The sequence below is a fragment of the Balaenoptera borealis genome (assembly GCF_965194805.1).
Source record: "Balaenoptera borealis genome assembly, chromosome: 10".
Classification (NCBI taxonomy): domain Eukaryota; kingdom Metazoa; phylum Chordata; class Mammalia; order Artiodactyla; family Balaenopteridae; genus Balaenoptera; species Balaenoptera borealis.
Window position 1 is genome coordinate 3,533,491 of NC_138874.1, and position 18,072 is coordinate 3,551,562.

The 18,072-nt window shown below is 36.3% G+C and overlaps 1 protein-coding gene across 11 annotated transcripts in view; it reads left to right on the forward strand.

The window, feature by feature from the left end:
- The window catches only part of ANK3 (ankyrin 3), a 562,075-nt gene that overhangs the window by 444,765 nt on the left and 99,238 nt on the right, over window positions 1-18,072 (forward strand). For all 11 annotated transcript variants that reach the window (XM_082407428.1, XM_082407432.1, XM_082407425.1 and 8 more), the window contains 4 exons: window positions 6,773-6,874; window positions 7,375-7,473; window positions 7,682-7,780; window positions 15,268-15,366. In XM_082407428.1, coding sequence (XP_082263554.1) covers window positions 6,773-6,874; window positions 7,375-7,473; window positions 7,682-7,780; window positions 15,268-15,366 — 399 coding nt within the window. The remainder of the gene's footprint in view (window positions 1-6,772; window positions 6,875-7,374; window positions 7,474-7,681; window positions 7,781-15,267; window positions 15,367-18,072) is intronic.

The window sequence follows — 18,072 nt, forward strand, 5'->3', positions numbered from 1 at the left end:
GGGAGTTTATTACTCACATCTCTGCCATGAGTACTTAGTTGCAGTGCAGAAATGTGTTCTCAGTAAATGTTTGTTGTTGCTATTGAGGTGAGGAAATTGTGAGACGTGGAAATGGAAATGTTTTAGGATAGATACAGATGGGCACAATGTAGATATAGAGTGTTAGGCGTAAAAAGAATTGTGGAAGTCGTGATAGTGATGAAATCACTTTGGGAAGGAGCACAGGAAGGAAAGAAATGTGAGATCTGAAAATGGAAAAGGCCCATTTTTCAGTGATGGGTTGAGGCAGTGAAGAACACAAAGGTGTGAACAAAGAGTTGAGAGAAGCTAAAGGGAAGATGTTGAAGAAAGAGAAGGTGATCAGTACCGTCCAATGATTCAACATTCAGAGGAGAGAATTATGATTAAGTAATGGGATTTGATGATTGGAAGGTCATTGGTGATTGCATACAGAGACTTTATTGATTAGTGTGAGGCGCCATATTGCTAGGGACTCAAAGGTGAGTTATCAATAGTATTAAGGATATAGAAGCAGTGAGACTAACCTAAACCAATCCTTCAAAACGTTTGATATTCACAGAATGACTTTAAAATAAAATAAGAATCATGTATTGAGTGCTTGCTATGCACTCACCCTGTTAATTACCCTACGTGAACTAATTTCATTCTAATAGTAGATTAGTTTATCACCATTTGACAGCTGAGAAAACTGAAGCACACATATGTTAAGATACTTGCCACAGGTAGCACTGCTAGTAAGTGGAGTTGTTGGGATACAGACCAATTAACCAGTCTACCACACTGAGAAATAGACATGCCTTGCAAAGGGTGCTAGGTAGAAGACTGGAAGGAAAGGGGCTTTTTGATTGTATGTATGTAGTTTGTTTGTTTGCTTTAGGTTTAAGAAACACCTGAGTATATTGGTAGGCAGGGAACAGGACACCAGGAGAAAAAAAAGAACCTGAAGCTTACAGGAAGGGTCATCTTCCCTTCACATGGTTCCCAGAAAGTTGGGAAGATGAGATATAGGAAAAGGACTGGAGAATTGGTAGATCAGGTATTAATAGGCCTCAGAGACTGCTTCCTGTTGTTTAGAGGCAGTGGAGCAAAGCTCTGTGATGTACTCACTGAGTCGCCAGTCTGCATTTCTTCTGGCGAGCTACTCTTAACCTGATCTTGAGCCTTGAACTCAATGAAGGGATTGTGCTCCAGCGGGGATGTACCTGAAGTATTGCCTAGATAGTTAATTCGATGGATGAATGAACAGACGGACGGATTGATTGATGGAAGATGAATGAACTAATTAACCAAGAGTTACTGGGCATAGACTATTGACCAAATATTTATTAAGCCCTTTCGTAAAGTAGTGATTAACAGCCTAGACTCTGGAGTCAGACTCTCTGAATGTATTCCCTGCCACTCACAAGCTGTGTGTCTCTGCGAAAGTCATTCATTCTATAGCTCGGTTTCCTCATCTATAAAATGGAGCTAGTAGTGGTTACTTGCATTCGTTTCTTAGGGCTTCCATAACAAGCCGTCACAAACTAAGTGGCTTAAAACAATGGAATGTATTCTCAGAATTCCCTGGCAGTCCAGTGGTTAGGACTCGGAGCTTCCTCTGCTGTGGCCCAGGTTCAATTCCTGGTTAGGGAACTAAGATCCCGCAAGCTGCACCGGACACAGCAAATAAATAAATAAGGGACTTCCCTGGTGGTCCAGTGGTTAAGACTTCGCCTTCCAATGCAGTGGGTTCAGGTTCGATCCCTGGTCAGGGAGCTAAGATCCCACATGCCTTGCAGCCAAAAAACCATAACATTAAACAGAAGCAATATTGTTGCAATATTGTAACAACTTCAATAAAGACTTTAAAAATGGTCCACGTCAAAAAAATCTTTAAATAAATAAATAGATAATCAATCTTTCACAGTTCTGGAGGCCAGAGGTCCAGAATCAAGGTGTCCTCAGTGCCACACTCCCTCCAAAGGCTCTAGGGGATAATTCTTCCTTGTCTTTTCCAGTTTCTGGTGGCTCCTGGTGGTCCTTGTCTTGTGGCAACAATACTCCAGTCTCTTCCTCCATCTTAACATGGTTTCTCTTATGTGTCTATGTCTCCTCCTCTTTTTTTTTAATTGAGATATAGTTGATATATAGCACTATATTAGTTTCAGGTGTACAACATAATGATTCTATATTTGTATATCTTCTCTTGTTATTAGGACATCAGTCATTGGATTTAGGGCCCATTCTAATCCAGTATGACCTCATCTTAAATAATTATATCTGTAAAGGTCCTATTTCCAAACAAGGTCATGTTCTGTAGTTCCAAGTAGACATGAATTTGGGGGGAGGGGCAGCATGATTCGACCCCACTATACTACTTCATGGAAATATTATAAGGACTAAGTTAATATAAATACTTATACAGTTATTACATATTATATTAAGTGACTAATGATATAATCAAGTGCCAATAATATAATTAAGTTAATCTAAGTGCTTGTAATAGTATGTAGCACATAGTCAGAGGTATGAAGTATTAGTCATTTGTGAGGTTGGCACTCAAGAAATGCTTATTTTTTTCCAATCACTGCTTTTTGCTGAATAATACCAATATTCAGTACAGGTGAAAATTCTGAGTTAGTAGGTTAATTTATAATGATGTTTGATTCTATCCTTGAAAAACTTTCCTTGAAAAACACACAAGGTTCATATTTCTTTCCTGTCTAGTAAAATTACTAAGTAGACAAGACATCAAAGTGGCGAAAGACACTTTCATTTTCCAAGTTCTTCCTTCAGATTTTCATCATCTCGGGGGAGAAAAGAAATGATGACCAACTTACTCATATTCATTTTGTACCAACTAACTCCGTAGGCAATGGCCTCCTCAGTATGGCTTTCCATGTGACAGCGCTCAGCCTCTCATGGGACCTGATTTCCTTCCATAGTAATTTGTCTACAATTGGCTTTAAAGAGACATTGTTTGGATAGAATGTTCCAGATTAAAAACAGGCTGTAGCCTGTGTTAAGAGTAACCCCTAGTTACTTGACAGAATGATAGCTAAGTGATGCAACACATTGGTATTAAGCCTACTACAAAATATTGCATATATTTTTAACGTTAAGGAAATAAACAACAGTATATAGGTACTATAGGCAGAATCTGAAAAAAGAAAAAAATGAAGACGCCATTATTTATCCTGCCAATGAAGCAGCACAGTTTGGGAAAGTGTAAGGGTGAGATGAAGGCCAGTGAGTGTTCATTGGTACCACATCTGTTTTGTTCCCCACCATACAGCCAGATGTTGGCATGACTAGTTCAAAATTGATGTTCAACAAATATCTGTGGAAGGAAGACGTGGCTGCGTGGCTTGCAGGTGGTTGAGACCAGAAGGAAGATCTTGGTTCTTTGTCTGCGGGCTGTAATAATTGCATTTCCTAAGTTGTCATGTTTCTTCAAGGCAGTCTTCATTTCCCTCTTCCTGCTTTTTCTTTGTATTTTCCTCTTACTCTCCCTAGACTTTTTTGTTGAAGTACAAGCAGTGGCTGATTATTATGTATTGGTGTATTGGACATGTGTGCACGTAACAGAGGGCCGGGAGAAATGAAGAAAATAAATCTTTGTCCTTTTTCTTCTTCCTAAAGTTCTCAGGTGATAAGTTAGCTACCTCAGAGAATTATTTGATACCAGGGTTATTGGCTGAAATAGATATAGGGAGGGTATCCACCAGAGAATTCTTTATCATTAGAGTAGGTGTTCTTAAACCTAAATCTGTGAGCAGGCTTAGCAATCCTGAGCCGTATGAAATAGCGTGGAAATTGTGTTTGCATATGCATGTTTGATGTGTGTATGCAGGTTTGATGTGTGTATGCAGATTTGATGTGCCTATGCAGATTTGGAGTATGTATGCAAATTTGGTGTATGTATGCAGATTTGGTATGTGTATGCATATATGTGCAATTGTTGAAGGAAAGGAATTTATTCGTTAACTTTTGTTAGTCTCAAAAGAATCTGAGCTCCAAATAGGTAGGCAACCACTGAATTAGAAGATTTGGCTTATATCGTCTGTATTTTGTTTTGCTTTAGAATTTCTGGTAGGAAAATTCTGAGAAAATGTGGGAGAAAAATGACAGTATATAGCAACACCAAACCTTTTCAGATCTGGAATCAATTCAGGGGCTTTCCTTGAATTCTGACACCTCTTTTTGAACTTCTTTGGCTGCTGTTTTTGTGTACTCAAAGTCAGGGTTTGGGGTGCTTACTTAACTCGCAGTTATTATCTTTGGCTGTTGAAATTTCCAGGCAGACTAATGTCATTTGTTTCCAGAGCAGCATCAGAGCCCTTCTGGGCAAATTCCCTGATAAGTCACTGAGCTGGCACAAAGAAGATGGTATTTTATGGTACAATGACCCATCTTTGCATAGCTAATTTATTTCTAACTGAACTTACAAACCAAACAAAAACTAACCTTCTCCAAGTACCAAAGCTGTTTAAAGACCGAATTTTATTTTTCTTTACATTTCTGGGAACTTTGGTTTGTTCTTTGTCTGATTTGAACCAAATCTGTTGTCTTCCTCTTACTTAACTCTCTGCCCTGATTAAATGATCTGCATGCTTGACTCAAATCCCAATTTTACTTTAGCAGCACCTACATGTGTTCCCAGATACCCAACTCATGGCTCAGTTTATGCTCTCTGCTGTTCAGCTTTGTATCATAGTAACTTAAGTAACTGCTGTTGTTGTTGTTAATAAAGCCTCCTGTATTGTTCCAGGAAATAATCAGTTATTTCCACATAATTTACTTATTTGTTGATTCATTCATTCACAAAACATTTATAGGCACCTGCTGTGTGCCAGGGATGCTTCCAGCTGTAGAGGAAAGAGAAAGATGGACGTTATACATATAGTCACTGCCTTGTGCTAGGTCAAGGCATATGGCAATGCAGGCAAGCCAAAGATTTAAGACTTTTGAAACCTACAGTCTTTCAGCAAATTGGTTTACCATTTATTTAGAGCAATGGTTCTCAACAGGGGCGGTTTTACCCTTCACCCCGGGAAACTTGGAGACATGAAGACATTTTTGGTTGTCACAAATAGGAGATTCTACCTGGTTGGTAGATGCTGGGAATACTGGTGAACATAGACACTGAACAGGACTGTCCCCATATCAGAGAATTCTCTGGATCAAAATGCCAATAGTGCTGAGATTAAGAAGCCCTAATTTAGAAGAAGCAGTACTCCTCCAGAGAGAGGCATACTGCTGTACATGGGAAGAGTGGAGACCCTGAAGACAGTGCCCTTTTTCTCTGAGGTCTTGAGCAAGTCAACTCAGCTGAATTGACCCGCACCAGAACCAAAGATCCTTCTGAGGGATGGGATTTCCTTCATCTCAGGTACATTTCCAGGGTTGAATTAGTATTCCTCAAAGATTGGCATCTTGGTGGCTTTCCAGTTGCCTACCCCTTAAATCTGCCTCTGCTTGTTCTTAAAGGGCTTACAGTTTAGGGAGGAAGAAGGACAAGTATACCAAAAACTATGATACTGGGTGATAGATACCAAGAGGGCTCAATGAAATCAGTGCCTTGGGAGCACTGAGCAGTTAAGCTCTGTCTGGCGGTCTGGGAAGCCTTTACAGATGAGGCGGTAAGTGAATGGGAGTTTGAAGGACGTAGTTGGCAAATGGCTGAAAGAAGACACTTTCCCCTTTTAAGCCATACCCTGCATGATTGCATTTATAACCAGTGATGTTTTGGGCAGCCCTTTCAAGAAAATCTGCTTCTGTATTGTTTTACATGGAACAAGATTCCTTTACAAATTGTGCAGACTCAACTTTACAGTCTTTCTTCTCATCACCTTCTTTCTATTAAAAATTTCATTAGTAGATGATTTCAGCTGCGTAATTGTAGGTATTAGAGTTTAGCAGTAGTTCAGAGTTGGATGCTTTCAGTGAATGAACTACAGACTTGGCTTTTGTTGTTTTAAAAATGTGTATGTATTTCTTTGTTTGAACCTGCTAATGCTTCTGATAAAGTTTTCTGCAGGCTGTGGATTTAGCTAGCTTGAAAATATGTGGAAAGTATGCTTCACAAACTGTGTAGACATGTGTAAATGAATGCTTTTCAGATACAGTCTATGTTCCAACACATGGCTATGTCCTGCAGGAAAATTCAAGAGAACATCATTACCCACAAATTCCTGTTAAACTAGTGTGACATTAAATGTATTCGTGAAGCTATTAATTGAAAAGTTGGCCGACACTAAATGTATCTGTGAAGCTATTAATTGAAAAATTGGAGAGATACAAAAGAATGGAGTAGATGTTAAATTTCTTTTTTTTTTAATTATATGAGTTTCAGGTGTAGCCTTATAGTTCAGCATCTGTAAAATTAAATTTCTGATTAAAGAGAACAGTGAGGTTTATAATAATGTAACTACCAGAAAGTTACAGGATTTTTCTTAACTTTCATGAAATTGTATGTTGATTTAACGTACCTACACATCATGGGAAATTTTCTCTTTCGGTTCAGAATCAGTTATGACATCACAGAAGGGGTAACTTTATACATTTGAAACTAACTTTGGAAGAATTTGTTCTTTTCCTGGTGACTTTATGAGGACCTTTTATTAGTGTTTTCACGTTAGAAATAAAATAGTTCAATTGAAAAAAATCTCAGTTTTACCTTCTTTTTAGTTTGGACAATAATTCTGGGTAGTTAGCAACATGCATATTAGTTTCCTTTTTTCATCAACACGTTTTTTCTTTTTTTATTCAGTCGGATGCCAATGCAAGTTACTTAAGAGCAGCTCGAGCCGGACACTTAGAAAAGGCCCTTGACTACATAAAAAATGGAGTCGACATCAACATTTGCAATCAGGTTAGTTGTGGTGATTGTTGTTGTTATTTAAGTTTTTATTTTATTTATTTTTTTATTTTATTTTTTTATTTTTTTATTTTTTAACATCTTTATTGGAGTATAATTGCTTTACAATGGTTATTTAAGTCTTTAGATAAAATTTTTAAAATCCAGACTTTAAACTCCTTAAATCTTTCTTTAGATATTACCAAGACTTTCTCGTTTTTGCCAGTGTTTTCTATTAAATGTCACCAGCTTGAATTATCAAGTTATTCTCTGCTTTGTTAGAGAAGCATTCAGAAATGTAGATATGTATCCTTTAATAACTAATTCCTAAAATTTAGTACGTAATGACATCAGAACAACCTATCTAATTGCCACGAGTACTTTTATTCCTAATTCAAGTTCCTACACTAAACACATACAAGTGGTTGTTGGTGGGAACTCTTCAGAGTTCTTGGTTGACTGTTTACTCTTCTGTTTTCAACGTGCTGAGTAAAGCTTTCCCTTCACTTAATCAGAATGGGTTGAATGCTCTCCATCTTGCTTCCAAAGAAGGCCATGTAGAAGTTGTTTCTGAGCTGCTACAGAGAGAAGCCAACGTGGATGCAGCTACAAAGGTCAGTATCACACATTTCGTGCTTTTTATATCAATTGCCCAATTCAGTGAGAATTCAGCCCTCGATAAGAATTGGGGCACGCTTCTCATGAGATACCTGTCAGCCTTGTTCTCTTTGGGGAACTTATAGAGGGATTTGATATTTTGTAAAATGTTGAAAGTAGAGAGAAAGATGGGTGAGCTCATGTATCTTGCCTTTTGTTGTACAGAAAGGAAACACAGCGTTACATATAGCATCTTTGGCGGGGCAAGCAGAGGTGGTAAAGGTCTTGGTTACAAATGGAGCCAATGTCAATGCCCAATCCCAGGTAAGCCTACAGCTCTACTGCCAAGAAATGTTGTTATAATGATTCACAAACAATGTTCTGGGGCAGGTGCTTGCTTGGTTTATGTATCTTCTAAGAATATAATACTTAAGAGCTATATCCCATGAATAGCCATATTATTCTGGATTATTCAGTTTCATATATATCCTCATTTGCAGTACTCTTTGTGTGAGATGTAAAGGTTTTTAAAAGTCATCCATCTGTAAAACTGGTATTATGGCTAGTAATCATAGACACAGATGATTAGAGGACCTCTGTAATGCAGAGACTTATTCTGTTGTATGATGTTAGCTCAGATCCAGTCTCAGTATTTACTCACAGACAAAGAAAATGAGGAGGCCTATAAAAGAGGAAATGCCCTTAGAAGTTCAGAATATATCGGTGCTTTATCTAGTTAAAAAAGGGAAGACACTAGTTAATTCCTGTTTACTAACTCAGGCATCATCGTTGTTCCCTGAATCAGATTAAAAAGAAAAAAACAAGCAGAAGAAACTTTAAAATCCCCAAAGTTTAAAATTTCCACATTGTTAGTAGTGAATATACACTGATAATTCATTCAGAAGATCCTCCTACAGGCTCTCAGAATCTTCCATGAAGTTCTAAGGAAAATACCAATAGATTATCATTTGGCAGACTTTGAGTCTAAAAAAATTAAGTTCACTTTATTGTTCTAAAAATATAGGTCCTTATTATCCAAATTATGCATTACTATTCATGTCCCCACAGATGTGAGCTTGTGTAGAAGAGCAAACATCATCTTAACGTACAAATATCCACTTAGGACCTGACCATTTTTAAAAAATTTTTTGAAGTATAGTTGATTTACAGTGTTGTGTTAATTTCTGCTGTGCAGCAAAGTGATTCAGTTATACATATATATATACATTCTTTTTCACATTCTTTTCCATTATGGTTTATCACAGGGTGTTGAATATAGTTCCCTGTGCTCTACAGCTGGACCTTGTTGTCTATCCATCCTGTAGATACTAGTTTGCATCTGCTAATCCCAAACTCCCAGCCCGTCGCTCCCCCACCCCACTTCCCCGGCAACTACAAGTCTGTTCTCTATGTCTGTGAGTCTGTTTCGTAGATAGGTTCATTTGTGTCGTATTTTAGATTCTGCATATAAATGACATCATATGGTGTTTTTCTCTCTCTTTCTGACTTACTTCACTTAGTGTGATCATCTCTAAGGACCTGACCATTGTTAAAACTGGCCCCTACTCAAACATTCCTTCCAGCTGAAGGCTGACATCTATCCTGGTTCGTCAGTACCTACCCCAGGGTATTAGATTTTGAACCCATTGACTGTAGAACAAAGCTGCAAGTTTTGCAAAAGATGTAGGATTTCATGAAGTCAGGGAAAGTGATGCTGGAGGACTGCTGTGGGGTTGTGACTTTCTGGCAGTAGTTGCCCAGACTGTGTGAAGAATTTGGATGATTTCCTGACAGGTGTTTCAAACTCGAATGATTTGAAAATCAAAAGATTAAATGAAGAAAAAAAATTAGGTGAGGCCTTTGGTTCCCAAGTAGTTTTTGCAAAAGGACTATCTTTTTGCTTATGCTCTGAAAATAAAAAGTGAAGGACGTCAAGCCGTCATGTAATTTTGTTGGAAGAACATCATACATTTTCTCCCTCAAAATCATAGTTGGTTTAGTCTTCATTCACTCTGAGAACCTGTACATGAATGCAGTTGTAACCTACCTTTTGTTAAATCATATAAAGTCATTTTCTACAATGTCTGGTTTTCTCTTTCAAGATGAAGTCTCAATCTAACTTTTTTCATTATTTACTGCGGCCTTTTGAGCTCCACTTTAAATGCACTTGATTTCCTCAGTCTTTTCCAGTACTGATTATCTTTGGATAACAGGAGCCTCTTATATTTTATGGGTCCACAGAATTGTAGTGATTCTCTTCCTTGTTACTCCCACTGTAGCGATGAAAGCTCTGATGCCATTGAATAACAGTGTCGTGGAAAAGAAACGGCACTGTACTTCCAACCACATGATTTCTTGTATAATTGGTCTAACCTCTAGTTCCCTGTGGTTGGACATTTGTTACATGGTCTATGCCACCTGTGCTGATTCCCTTTGATAGCTCACTTACAGTAATAAAGCTTTTCCAGAAAGGAGTGATATAAAGTTGAATATTGACAAGTATGGTACTTGAAGAGAAATACAGACCAGCTGACCACAAGAGGAGCATTATGGTTTTCAACCAATTATTTTTAAATGCCCCTGTAATTTTTTACTTAGAAAATAGCTAGTGTTAAGCTCTGAGATAGTGGGAAAACTCTTTAGTCCATTTTCATTTTCCTATTTTCCCCCCAAGGGAGGGAAAAATTAGCCTTCCCTTCTTTTAAACATTATACACATTCATGACTAATGTTCAGAGGAGGCATGGTTTTAAACCTTCTCTGCAGTGTCTGGAAGAAGCTGTAGTCGAAATAAAATCCTAACCATATTTGATTTCAATGTATACACCTCCTCTCCTGATGATGAAGTGTGGAAGGAGAACGTGGGCTGTGAAATTCCCTGTTCCTTGCAGCTGTGCCTGGAATACCCAGCCACCCACTTGACAGAAAACCTGCCCCCCTTTCCTCTGGACACCTGCCCCCAGAAGCCTTCTGAACCGCATCGTTCTGTGGACAGAATAAGTAATGAGATCACCATGCAGCAGAAGGGAGTTTCAAAGATAATTCCTGGTAGCAACTTTTCAAAAGGAACTTTAAAGAACAGCAAGCAATAATGCCATGAAATGCAATGAAATTCCATTTGGTGGCAGAACATAAAACATCCCAGGAATATTATTATTCAAGAAAGTGTATCCCTATCTAAGTGAAATTTTATCCTATAGACAATATTTAATAGCCAACAAGAAACAGCATGAAGAGAGACCCTCACCTTCCTTAAATATAAAAATTCTCCTTGAAAATAGAAGTGGCATGGGACAATATCAAGTTCTGATGAACTGAGGCTCTATAAACTAGGAATTTGTGGATATTCTTGTAATAATTCTTGTCATTGCCTTGATCTTAGGTCTTAATAAGTTCGTTAACTCTTTCTTATATTACTTAACATTCCAGGAATCATTTAGGCCTACCCTAAGAAAGAAATTGGGTTAGATAACTAAATTGTGATTTTAAAGAACTCTACTATGATTCCTAACTTCTTAACTCTACTAAGTTCTTAATACTTTATACGAAATACAACAATGATTAACAGTGTTTGCTCTTGAAAAATCTCAAACTGCCATGTCAAATGACATCCCTCACGCTTTTCTCCTTCTCTGTCTTTATTCCATAATATAAGGTACCAACTATGTTTATAAAGAAGCAAAGTCTATTTCATATAATATTTTAACTATCAAAGTATTCTAAATTGACAGGTTTTCACAGTGGTTTTAACAAAGACAAGACCCTTTAATTAAACCAATACTTCCTTTGTCTTTCTGGGTTTTTTAATGTTTCCTGTGGGGTGGGGGGGAGGTCAGGTCCTCATGAAGTCAGACAGTGGGTGTGGTCCAGATAGAGCCTTTCTGACCTTTAAACTAATAGCACATCTCTGATGTAAACAACCTTCACAAAATTTAGTACCATATGTAAATCAGTACAAATATATCACCATGCCGTTAACATTTTAATTCATAACAGCACTTTATGATATACGAAGGCTTGGTTGGAGGAAACTAGGATGGATAAAATTTCATGGATGAAATTTAAGCCCTTATTTTATTTTATATATATTGTTTCATTTCATTTTTATTTTATTTTGTTTTATTTTAGTGGGTATTAGGTAGCATGCCTCAGTACTGTCTATAAAACTATAAGTCTGCAACTTTGCATACTTATGATAACACCACAATACTTATAATAACACCATAATCAGAGCAGAAGATACTGAAGATATTGGATAAAATCAGACGTCAAAAAGCATACTCAGTCTTGAGCCTTTTGAGAATTCAGTGTATTGTTGCTGCAGAAAAGGAAATGTAAATTGGGCCACCCATATGTTCCTTTTTGGTCAGCTCTTTGTTTTGGAAATTTCCTAAGTTAGGAAATTAATGTAAAACCAGTGATGTACTTTTTTCTCTTAGGAGAAAAATAACATTCTTTCTGAAATCTTACCATCTTCCCAATCCAGGTACTATTTCATGAAAAATCATTACAGCTCTAGGTCATCTACACCGGATTACTTGTGCCTTAACCCTCTTTGCACTAGAGAGTAATGGTAATATTTTTGTTCACTCTTTCAAAAAGATGCTTATAATTATCTTCCTAGAACCATAACTAGTGTGTATGTGTTCTCACGCCTTGTTGATCCTTTCCCAATAAATGAAATTTTTATTAATTAGTGTTAGTTTCTATTGCTTTCATCCAAGTAACTTCAGCAATTTGGAATTATATGAGGAACCCATAGAATAGAAGGCTAAAGAAGCTTTCAGAAAGCTTTGGAAACGAGGTAGTCGGAGTGAGAGAACCTAATCAGAAGCTAAAGGGTAAGGTTGCCCTTTGATACAGTCCCTACAGGCCATTCGAGGGTGGGGAGGGGAGATTTGGTAGAAAAGAGAATTGAGAAGGACGTAGAATAGACGTGGAAGAGCAAGCAGAGCCGTGGCGCACGTGCATCCACCTGTGGTTGAAGAAGGGCAGGCCAGTTTACTTCAAAGTCCAACCAAGACAAGTCCTACCTACACATCCGTGAAGATGTAGTTCCTCTAAAGAAAATAGAAACAATACTGCCAAAGGAAGGGACCAAAATAAACACACAAACACACACACTCAAATACCCAGTATAAAATTGAAATTTCCAGTATGGAGGCCTCACCAAAAATATTTTGTCAATATGATCAGCAGAAGTAGAATGAGACCATTCCATGCCATGTACTGGATGATTCCACCTACATGAAATTTTTACTACAGACAAATCCATCGAGATGGAAGGCAGATGAGTGGTTGCCAGAGGACATGAGGAGGGGCAAATGAGGAATGAATACTAATGGTCCAGGGTTCCTTTTTGAGGTGATGGAGTGTTCTGGAATTAGATGGTGGGGATGGTTGCCCAACTCTGTGAACAGACTTAAAAAACCACTAAATTTTACACTTTGAAAGAGTGAGTTTTTTGGCGTGTGAATTATATATCCATAAAAATACATAAAAATGAAACAATATGAAAGAATGTGACCAGTCAGAAAATGACCAGCTTTCAGGTAATAGCGGTACAATGGCAAGCACTCAAAAAACAAGAGGAAAAGCTATTGTGGAAACTATTCACTACAGAGCCCCATCTTGCTGTGACCCGTGTCTACGTATTATTTCTCAGGAATTCCAGTTGTACACATTTTACTCTCTGCCATTGTGAAAAGGGCACACGGAGTGATCTAAAAGTTGTACTTCTTAAGAACCACTCTTTGGAAGCTCCGGGTCTGTAAGAACAGCAGCTCGTAAACCTCAGTGCCTAGTTTTGGGTTTCCTTCAGGGGTCATGAAATGTTTGGTTCTGGCAGGTTTCCTCCAGAACAGTGCAGGTACACTGGGCTAGAAACCAGGCATTTGTAGGTGAACCAGTGTTTCTTAGGTAACTTGAACTACAGCAGACCTCTGCCCTGAAGTTGAGAATCCACTGACATATATTATCTACTTGATATTTCTGTCCGAGAGAATGACACCCATTTTGGAATTTTTCCTTAAGAACTTTACTCCTAAAATCTGAATCTTCCATCTGGAAATTTTGGGTGATGTGGAAAGATATATACTCAGTTCATAGAGTGATAAAAATCCACGCTGGTTTTCACCTTTCTTTTCTTTTTAATATTTTTAATATTTTTCCTTTCTTTCGGTTAAGAGATATTTAAATCAGCCAAGGATTAAACAATCTTTCATTTTGGTCAAATAAGAAAATGAGAAAATAGCAGTATGATAAAGGGTAATCCTAAACAGCTTTCAGGTTCCTTCATAGCTCTGGGAAGAGTGACAGAGATGAAACCCACGCAGACACACACACACACACACACACACATTGGGTTGCAGTTTTTCCATGTTTCGTGTTTAAAATTGATAAAATCTTGCATAACAGAACAAAGCAACAGTGAACTTAGTGATGTTACTAGGTAGATAATTTAAAAGGAAGAAGCTTGACTACTGTGTCATATTCTACTGCCTCTAATTTGGTGTCTCTAATCTTGAGCTTGGCAACCAAATAACCTAGTTTATTACATTTATGTGTAAAATAGAATAAGTAGAATAGAGGAACTCTCTGATGAATAAAGTATATATGCTATGGTAGATTTGTTATGTGATAATACTTTTATCAAGAATATTTTTAACTTCCTAATTCTGAGGTATAAGCCAAAAAAGTGAGGTTACCAGAGGCTGAATTATGTTATTCATCATATAGTAATTAATACTTATAATAATTAACCTAAACCTTTTGAATCACAAAGTTTTGAGTAATATTTGGTAACATTTAATTTAGAATGTATTTATATTTATTCTTTGAGATTGTATAATGTAAACAACAAAATTTCCAGATCACTCAGTTAAACAGAACTGAATTCTGAAAATCTTATTCAAAGAGAATTTTTTATAGTTTGAAAAATACCTGTTTTGGTGTATATATCTTACAATAAGATTTTTTAAATATTACAGTATTTCATAGATGTGAAATACATTGTTTTAAAGAACAAACACATATATGCAACATATTTTTACTAAGAAGCTTAAGATGTATGTATTCATTTGCTTCCAAGTTCCTTGGCAGTTGGGCACATTTCAGACAAAGATGCACAGTAGAATATATAATATATGAATGTGTGTGTATGTATTCTGAACACGTCTTTGCAAAAAATGCAAGGAAGGAAACTTATAAAAAGTAGACTACTAATAGAATTCTACTTTAAAATTGAAGATATACCCTTTTCAAATTGGTGTTCTTTCCTTTGCTCTAAGTCACCCCATCTGTGGTAAGTTTGAAGCTGTATGAAGTTAATATAAATTCTTTCCAAAGTAGGAGCTATTTCACGTGTTTAATTTTATGTAAAAGTATTACATATTTTATTTAAGATAAATAATTATTGCTTGGGATAAAAAAAGATTCATTGGGACAATGACCAAATGTATTTTTCTGCATATTCTCATGGCGTCTAGTAAAATCCTTTACTCGTGGTAAGCACTCAGTAAGTAGTTGACGGTTAAATGAATGTACATATTTATCTAAAGTGGATATATTGGTATGAATTATACTTAGACAAGTAGCAATGAACCACACTCAAACTATGAATTAGGAAGTATAATTGTGAATTATACATTCTGCTTAAATTATGGTGCTTAGGTTTTCTAATAAATATGAATATATTAAAGTATTATTAAAATTATTATGTGTGAGATTTCCTGGAATATATAATATCATCAGTACAGTGGAAAGGTAGATTTGCTTTAAAAAGCCACAAACCTTTTAATTCTTATTTTGCAGAATGGTTTCACACCATTGTATATGGCGGCCCAGGAGAACCACCTGGAAGTTGTCAAGTTTCTCCTTGACAATGGTGCAAGCCAGAGCCTGGCCACGGAGGTAAGACACTTTGGTTCTTTCCATGCGTAAGTTCACATGTTTATAGGGCATTTTATAAACCTGAAGCTGTAAATTGAGAATTTGTCCCACTGGTATTTCATTGCAGTTGTATATTAATGTGTGGGCTCGCAAGTTTTTATGAAATATATTAGAAAACTCTATTCTTAGTCTTTCAAGAATCTTCTATTGCATAGATACCCTTTCTGGTCTTAAATGCCTGGCTCTACCCTATAACTGAGCTATTTATTTACTATTTACATATTTGCTTGAGAACACTTATCTGCTTCTTACAATTTTGCCTCAAAGGCAGCCACTGTTTTGAAATATTTTTGTGATAAAACGTAAGTTTTAAATCTGTTTTTTTCCAAATTTAAGCTAGCATAATTATAATGATTGGATTTATATATTTCTAAAGTTAACTAATTAAACTCACACTTCTAAACAAAACTAGTACACATTTTTAAATACTAGATAAAAGTGGCATCTAAAAAAAAACGTTTGCAGTCATGAATAGAGGAGTTATTTAAAAATAAAAAGTTATTTAAGTCACTGGTACTGTTTTAGGTAATACAGTTTATTTTTTAAACTAATCTGGATGGAAGATTGTGATCCCTTGTAAAGTGTATCACTAGAAATCTATTGCTAATAATAAAGGACCAATGTTTGAGTATTCTTTATTTTTAACAAAATAATGAATTAGAACAGATATAGGGTTATCCCTTTCATAATACCACTCCTCTGACTTTCATTCTGAAGTATTTCCTGAATGGCACAAGAAAGATGGCAATACAGGGATTGCATATAACCTCACCCAGTTTTTGAGATTCTGCCTTCAAGGGAAACCACTAAGTAAATGAAGAGGCAGTTCACACAAAAAGAAATACAAATGACCATAAATGTATGAAAATACCTCACCCTCCCTCATAGTCAAAGAAATATTAATTTATTAATCAGATAAAGAATGAGATCTAGTCTTTTGCACGTGGGATGAGGAAGAAATTCAAGGGGTAGAAAAAATTGGAACTTAACTACCGTATTGGTGAAGTTGACAATTGGTTGCAACACTTTTGCAGAAGCAGTAACTATCAAAATTAGTATTTATACACCTTTTTACATAGCAATTCCACTTCAAAGAATTTCTGTCACATATATTAGAAGATAATGCAAAAAAAATAGTTATTATATAAGAAGCTCAACAATATGATTAGTAATAACAATTTTTTAAAAACTAGGAGGGACAAATGGGGAAGTCATTGGATAAATACTGCTCTACTTAGACAGTAAAATGCTATTCTGCACTATTAACAAGGAGATAAGACTCTATGTACTGATACAGGAAAATGTCCGCAGAGTATTGTTACCAATGGTTTATTCTGAAAATTAGGAGGGAACCTTACTTTTCACTTCATACCCTTCAGTTGTCTTGGTGATTTTTATCTTGAGAATGTATTTTTAAACAATAATATCCTTAGAGCTTGGTAAGAAATAACAAAGGAACCAACATTTGTAGACGTCGAGCAGGTCCCATCCTCACACTGGGAGGAGGTAGCCTGAGTGAGTCCCCGAAGGACGACGAAGCGCAGGTCTCATCATGCTTTGCAGGGAGAATGGGCAGCAGTGGTTGTTGTAGAAGAGAAAACCCATTCACATTTTTGGATGGAAAAACGAAATAATATAAATGTCCTGATGACAGCAATTCTGTAGTACTGTTTTCATCTGTGAGGGACAGGTAGTATTCTTTTTCAGGCTGCAATGGACAGAGCATCAAGTGTCTCTCCTTTAGAAGCGAATATAAGCCCAATTAACTGCTAATAGATTAGAGTTAACTTGTCAGCTAATTATCAGTAACTCACTGAGTTCTCCAATTTTTTTTAAGCTTTCAAGGCCCCAAAAGAGGCATTACAACCAAGTAAAAAGAAATATTATATGAGATCCTCAAACAACTAATTCAGTCTTTTAGCAAGAAGATAGGTAGGTAGGTAGGTAGGTGGGTAGATAGATAGATAGATAGATAGATAATGTAGATAGATATGTAGATGATATGTAGATAGATATGTAGATGATAGATATCTAGATAGGTAGACAGATATGTAGATGATAGATATGTAGATAGATATATAGGTGATAGATATGTAGATAGATATGTAGATAGGTAGATAGATAGATAGATAGATAATGCAGATAGATTTTTTTTTACTCCTTTATATTAATTTCAAAAGGTTTTTGGGGGGGTTTTTTGGGTAGCTTTAAAAAATAAATGAATGAATGTTCTAAGAACAAATCACATCCATGTCTTCATGAGGGTGCTAGCACATCACTATATAAACAACATCTATTTGATTATCTGGAGCTATTTGAAGCTTTGACTGAATTTTTATCTCTTCCTTTGGATTATTAGTACTAGAGACTAAAAAGAACAGCAAGAAATAAGATGTTTCATTCACACAATGTTCTAACTACGATTTGCAATAATATTGGTATCATTTATACAGAAGTCTGTATTTACAGAACGAACAGTAGTGGGCAATGAAAGGATTCCTTAGAAGGAAAAATTTTAGTAGGATTTTAAATTTATTATATGATGTGATATTGCCAAGTTCCGTCAATACATTTTTTCTTCCATATGTACCTTGTATATACGTATCAAGTCTTTGGCATGGTTGTGCTTTTTGAAACCTTTCCTGTGTTACTGTGTACTGCATTTAT